General features: G+C 44.7%; 1 protein-coding gene across 1 annotated transcript; it reads left to right on the plus strand.

Annotated features, from left to right (window-relative positions):
* Window positions 1-2,103: 2,103 nt before the first annotated feature.
* Window positions 2,104-5,863, plus strand: LOC147903182 (cysteine-rich receptor-like protein kinase 2). The gene is made up of 7 exons (XM_087373182.1): window positions 2,104-2,980; window positions 3,146-3,253; window positions 3,334-3,488; window positions 3,727-3,937; window positions 4,041-4,275; window positions 5,373-5,523; window positions 5,633-5,863. The coding sequence occupies exons 1-7, from the start codon at window positions 2,104-2,106 to the stop codon at window positions 5,861-5,863; spliced, it is 1,968 nt and encodes a 655-aa protein (XP_087229308.1).
* Window positions 5,864-7,095: the final 1,232 nt, after the last annotated feature.

Below are 7,095 nucleotides of genomic sequence, written 5' to 3' on the forward strand. Positions count from 1 at the left end.
TGGAGACGCAAGTTGCCATGTCATTGCCATGTCATCATTGTGCGCCTTCTACTTTTCGACTGCGCGAGTCACCATGTCATCGCGCACAATTCCGCCTCATCAAAAGCGTGAGTGAGTGTCTAATAAGTCTATTATATGCAGGTGCAGAAGTGGCAAAGGCAGAGGCCCAAACAATAGAGGCGTAGATCCATTAGACGCGGCAGAGGCAGAGAAGTAGGCAATAGAGGGTCAAGTGCCGCAGAGACGCGGTAGAGAACAGTTCCAGCAGAGAAGTTCTGGTATACCAGTTCCGGCAAATGAGTTCGCAGAGCACTCGGGGCTGAGAGCTAATCTACAGCTCGCGGGACCAGAGGCACGAAATGCCAAGTGACGTACAGCGCGAGGCACGTAAGTTTACCCTCGCGGGGCCTCGCCTTGACGTTCACTGCAGGACCTTCAGGCTGCCCAACGATGAATGAATTCAAAGGACGGTGGAGAATGCTCTTCCACCTCTGTCCTTGACGCTCACTGCAGGGCAGGACCCTCAGGCTGCCCAGCGATGACTGAATTCAAAGGAAGCACGCCAGGACCCGGGGGTCGAAATTTCCAAAGAATTGACGTCGCATCGCCTCGGAAGGAGAAGCGACAGAAATGTAGACGCAATTGAAGCGTCGTCTATCGATGTCACGTACTCGAAGGTCTTCCTGCTTCGTGTGAACTCCTCATTTTCGGTATGAGGACTACTTGATTTCTTTCTATAAGATTCGACAGTTCTCTACCTTCAACTTTGCCACATGACTTAGCAAAACGTCTTACAAGACCTTCTCGCAGCTTTGTCTCATGCGCTGAGAAATGCCTTTCGTCCCGCCTCTAACTATCTCCTCAAGAATTATGACTCACGCCTCATTGTTTCCTCCTAGCACGACCAAATTTCGCCCCAAGCTGCAATGTCTGGCTTGTTTTACTGCTGTTTGCATTTTCTTCTCGATGTATGCCAAGGCAAACAGCAGCAGCGGTGGATTCTCAGCTGTCCTACACCCCAGCAGTGTTGAAGGACAGACTAATATAAGAGCTTACGACTGCCTTCCTGCTAATTTCAGCGATGGCAGCGTCTTGAGCGAGAACCTGCACACGGTTTTGACAAATCTCACCGTCGCGTCCGCAAGGGCCTTTTACGACGTTAGCATTGTTGGCAGAGGTTTGGACACGATGTATGGAGCGTTCCAATGCCGTGGTGGTCTCACATTCAAGCAATGTTCCCAGTGCGTTTCTGTGCTAGTAAGTCTTGTCCAGACTCATTGTGCTCATGCTGTAGGAGCGCGAATCCTCGTAGATATGACTGCGCGAGTCACCATGTCATCGCGCACAATTCCGCCTCATCAAAAGCGTGAGTGAGTGCAGATGTGGCAAAGGCAGAGGCCCAAACAATAGAGGCGTAGATCCATTAGACGCGGCAGAGGCAGACCCGTAGGCAATAGAGGGTCAAGTGCCGCAGAGACGCGGTAGAGAACAGTTCCAGCAGAGAAGTTCTGGTATACCAGTTCCGGCAAATGAGTTCGCAGAGCACTCGGGGCTGAGGGCTAATCAACAGCTCGCGGGACCAAAGGCACGAAATGCCAAGTGACGTACAGCGCGAGGCACATAAGTTTACCCTGGCCTTGACGTTCACTGCAGGCCTGACCTTCATCTAACTGCCCAACGATGAATGAATTCAAAGGACGGTGGAGAATGCTCTTCCACCTCTGTCCTTGACTTTCACTGCAGGGCAGGACCCTCAGGCTGCCTGCCCAGCGATGACTGAATTCAAAGGAAGCACGCCAGGACCCGGGGGTCGAAATTTCCAAAGAATTGACGTCGCATCGCCTCGGAAAGAGAAGCGACAGAAATGTAGACGCAATTGAGAACGAAACGTCGTCTATCGATGTCACGTACTCGAAGGTCTTCCTGCTTCGTGTGAACTCCTCATTTTCGGTATGAGGACTACTTGATTTCTTTCTATAAGATTCGACAGTTCTCTACCTTCAACTTTGCCACATGACTTAGCAAAACGTCTTACAAGACCTTCTCGCAGCTTTGCGCTGAGAAATGCCTTTCGTCCCGCCTCTAACTATCTCCTCAAGAATTATGACTCACGCCTCATTGTTTCCTCCTAGCACGACCAAATTTCGCCCCAAGCTGCAATGTCTGGCTTGTTTTACTGCTGTTTGCATTTTCTTCTCGATGTATGCCAAGGCAAACAGCAGCAGCGGTGGATTCTCAGCTGTCCTACACCCCAGCAGTGTTGAAGGACAGACTAATATAAGAGCTTACGACTGCCTTCCTGCTAATTTCAGCGATGGCAGCGTCTTGAGCGAGAACCTGCACACGGTTTTGACAAATCTCACCGTCGCGTCCGCAAGGGCCTTTTACGACGTTAGCATTGTTGGCAGAGGTTTGGACACGATGTATGGGGCGTTCCAATGCCGTGGTGATCTCACATTCAAGCAATGTTCCCAGTGCGTTTCTGTGCTAGTAAGTCTTGTCCAGACTCATTGTGCTTATGCTGTAGGAGCGCGAATCCTCGTAGATATTTGCTACCTTCAGTACCAGAACAGTTCTTTCTTCGTGCTTAATAGACAAGCACTTGTTGCCTCATGCAACCATTCTCAACAAACCAAACAGATTCCATTCTTCTCTCAACAAGTCGACGCAGTCGTCAAGACGGTAATAGACGCTGCTCCCCGCTATGGAGGCTACGCATCTGCCGTCACAGAGCCCTTGTACGCTCTTGCTCAATGCATTGGATATCTCTCAGCGACAGAATGTTCACAATGCCTCCAACCCATTTATGAAGTTAGACAAGTGGATTGTGGAGACGCTGCCGAAGCGCTAATAGTCGCTGGAAGTTGTTTCTATCGCTATGCGACATACTCTTTTTTCACGCCCACCAACAACACGATATTCACACTTGCTCCAGCACCTTCATTTAGCGGCCCTCGCGAGACAGCCCGTAAATACCGAGGTATTGCAATGCCTTAGTTATATCGGGCCGTTCTAGAGAGTTCTCATTCCGAACTACGCATGATTCGATTTAGTAGCTTGGGAAGTTGTGCTTAGCAGCAGTATCGATGATCGGATTCAGTTTCGTTTCGGCACGACTAAAACAGAAATTATCCTGGAAATCCAGGTGCATCGACCTCTGTTATTGTTGGAGTCACAGCGGGCGTCATTGTTTTTCTTGTTGCATCGCTATCTTTTTGCAGCTTTGCCATTAAAGTGAGACGCAAGGAAACAGGTGAGAGTTGTGGGAAACACCGTTCGCAAGTAGGCAGAGTCTTTCATATGTCGGAATAAGATTTCGAAATATCTTTGCAGCGGCCCGACCGCGAGAGAGCACAACTCAGGACGACAGAAGATTGGCGTTACGAAACAAGGCACGAGTTTATTCCTTTGGTGTATTGAAGGCAGCCACTAGGAACTTCCATCCCGACAACAAGCTTGGTGAGGGTGGATTCGGCAGTGTCCACAAGGTACCTGATCATGTACAATATTAACGAGGCGTTGTAGTATTGTACTAATCTCGAATTGTGTTTACAAAGTAAGGCATTGACATGCTTAGGGTATTGCATCGACTCGTTACATGAGTTGCTAACTTCTACGCGAATTCTCAGTGCCTGATGTTGCATTTTCAATGAATGAGAGAGGATGGACTTCATTGCCAAGTTTCGACAACGTTTGAAAGCCTGCCTTTCTGTACCTCCATGGCAGGGAACGTTACCTAATGGACGAGAAGTCGCAGTGAAATCACTTTCTGTGAGTAGCACTCAAGGGAAGCAGCAGTTCATGAATGAGGTCGATTTGTTGACAACAGTACAACATAAAAATCTGATAAAGCTGTTGGGATGCTGCGCGGAAGGGCCGCATAGGCTTCTCGTTTACGAATATGCACCTAACAGAAGCCTCGACAGATTCCTGTTCGGTAAAATCCTGCAATTTCGAAGATTGTTTTCCAAGAATCGGGCAGATATTACGTCTTTCTGTTTGTAATCTGGAACGAACACTAAATTGATGCGGTTTATCAGGTGCTGATTGCCCATTTCCCCTAGATTGGCCAATGCGACGTGAAATTATCATTGGGACAGCCCATGGATTGCACTACCTACACGACGCCTGTGAGATCCGAATTGTTCACAGGGATATCAAAGCCAGCAATGTGCTCTTAGACCACGAGATGAAACCCAAAATCGCTGATTTCGGCATTGCCAGACTTTTCCCAGGGGACCAGTCGCACATCAGCACGAGAGTCGCCGGGACCCTGTATGATTTCCCAAGCTCTTAAGCCCACTTTTCATTTTTAACAGATATATAATGCAAGCTTTACTTTAAGTGCGCTAGCACATGGCGTAGTCTAGGATACTCATAGGACAATTTTCTGATTCCTTCTCATTTCCCGTTAAACCACATTTAGAATCGTCAAAAGTGTAGAGTGTGCAAGCCGCAAGGTTTGCAGAGGTTCAACAGGAATAATGTTTTGAAGGATTTTGACGCCTAGCGTTGCAACCCCTCGGATTAGAAGAGGTTTGATGCATCAGAAATCTTTCGTAATGGTAAATGGATACTAACCCATTGACCGGCTAATTGTACATACTGACCGCCTAGTCTACTCCTTTGGACTAACATTGACCAGATTGACCAGACTAACATTAACAGTGACCAGACTGACCAGCACGAAAACACCACCTTGACAACTTGCTCTTACCCTGTCTGACGTGTGCCACCCATTCAAGGTCAACAACAACTAGCCAAAAACTGATGAAATCGGCTCCCGACCTGCCAATCAATCTCCAGTTTCATTGGTTTCCACCCAATACTAGCCACAAATTCCCTACTCCATCAGTGATTCATTCAATGGAAAAGGTCTCCAATGCTCCCCGCATCAACCTTGCTTATGCAAAATTGAGGTGGGACTTCTCCTTAAACGTTGCCAATCGTGAAAGTGGGGAGCTTATGTCTTCCCCTCACACATAATATGGTTTCCATCTTGCCATTTTGTGAGGGGTGGAAGAAGCATCCACCTCCACTCCTCCACTTTCATTACTCCTTAAAACCATGCACCTAGACTCCACATGCGGTCTCTAGATTTATGAAGATAATAAGGAAGGTGATCATTCCTATCCTACGTTTATCATGAGTTTAGAATGGAACTATGCTTTGTGATTAGTAACATGATATAAATATCCATGTAAATTCCCATGGTTTTTCCACTCAAATATTTGTCAATCAACAAATGTTGCAAATCCTAACTTAAGATCACTAGTGCATGTTGCTAGATATGTAACTTTAACAATATAAATTTTAGTTGTTTCTTTTCCTCAATTTGAATTACTAAGTAGGTACAATGACAACTTTTGCAGAGGATATCTTGCTCCTGAATATGCTTTACATGGGCAATTAACAAACAAAGCTGACGTGTTTAGTTATGGGATACTCACTCTTGAGATCTTAACTGGAAGGAGAAATATAGAACCAGGGCTCCATATACAGGAACGACATCTACTACAATGGGTTCGGCATTTCTATGTCAATTTGAGCATAGTTATAAATAATTTCACTAGTGCTTGTGATTCTTATAAAAGTCAACCATCATTTATGATCATGTGATACTGTTTTTCAGGTATGGACATTATACCAGCAGCATCAACAAATAGAAACACTAGATCCAAAGCTAAGAAACATTGTTGTCCAAGATGTTTTGAGAGTGTTGCAGGTTGCACTTTTGTGTACCCAAGCATCACATGCATTAAGACCCAACATGTCTGATGTTCTTAACCTACTCACCTCTGAACATGAGATATTTGAAAAACCTATTGAACCAGGATTCATTGCCAATTTAGAGGAACTATAGATAATCATCAAGGATCTACTACCCAAAAAGATAATGCTTATAAGACCATATTAGGAAAAGTGGAAAATCTCACGAATTTGAGACTCTCCAAAGACAAGTCATGTCTCCACGTCCATCTATTTCTAATGTATGTATACCATATGTTGGCCATGCTCTCTCTCTCTCTCTCTCTCTCTCTCTCTCTCTCTCACACACACACACACACACACACACACACACACGCACACACACACACACATTGCATGCACGGACATGCACATGTACACGTACGTGCACGCATGTGCACATGCATGCATGCACACACACACATGCATGCATGTGCACAAATGTGCATGCGCACACACACGCACACACACACACACACACATGTGCATTCACATACGAATGCATGCATGGATGCACAACTCTGTAGCTTTTTTTTCAAAATGATTAGTATGATAGCCTTTAATAATATATTCCTATTAAATACATGTGATTAAACAATGTTCTTTTGTTGAACACATGTGATTGTCACATCTTTTCTACATAATGCATCAAATGGGAAGTATTTGTTAGAAAGAATACGGTAAGAAAAAATGCTTGCAAGTGGGAAATTTTATGCCATAGATTTGAATTAGATAATATCAAAATTTCAAGATTGATTAGCTGTATTTTATTTCATGGTTGTCATGTAAAAAGAGGGAGCCATATATTTCATTAAATGTTTCAAGTGGTTCATGAAAATTCTCGTGACATTTTTAAGCTTTTCAAATCTTTGCCCTTAAATGCCATATAAAGAAAACCACCAATCACTACCAATGGAGAAACTATAAGTCATTGGTAGCCTAGACTCTACAATGCAAAATGCCAACATATTAACATATACATTGTGCAAAGAAATGGTCACACCCATGAAAGAAAGGCTCAAGCTTATATATTATGTGAAAGACATAGAGGATTTATGGGAATGAGAGACCAATAAAGTGAAAATGTAGCCATAAATAATTGGCACCCCCTCTTTAAATGTTCCCTCCCCAACAAAAACTAAAAAAACTACTATGGAGAATGAAAAGTTAGAAGACTTTGGCTACATCCATGAATCAAAAGTTTGGATGGTTGTACCTGTTATGAAATATGTAAAGGACCCACCTCAAGACTCATTTTGAAATTGAGTAGCTTCTTGTGTTGTGGATATGGATCTTGACTAACAACAAAGTGATATAAAAGTTAATGTGCCCTTATGCCCCGGCCCT

The sequence above is a fragment of the Dipteris shenzhenensis genome, chromosome 4 (assembly GCF_047967505.1).
Source record: "Dipteris shenzhenensis isolate YYH24624 ecotype China chromosome 4, Dip_SZ_1.0, whole genome shotgun sequence".
Classification (NCBI taxonomy): Eukaryota; Viridiplantae; Streptophyta; class Polypodiopsida; order Gleicheniales; family Dipteridaceae; genus Dipteris; species Dipteris shenzhenensis.

Bases quoted from the DNA above. Each gene is read 5' to 3' on its own strand.
- LOC147903182 (XM_087373182.1), top strand. From the start codon at position 2,104: ATGACTCACGCCTCATTGTTTCCTCCTAGCACGACCAAATTTCGCCCC. The intron at 3,938-4,040 runs GTAAAATCCTGC...GCGGTTTATCAG, and splicing joins CCTCGACAGATTCCTGTTCG to GTGCTGATTGCCCATTTCCC. The intron at 4,276-5,372 runs GTATGATTTCCC...CAACTTTTGCAG, and splicing joins ACGAGAGTCGCCGGGACCCT to AGGATATCTTGCTCCTGAAT.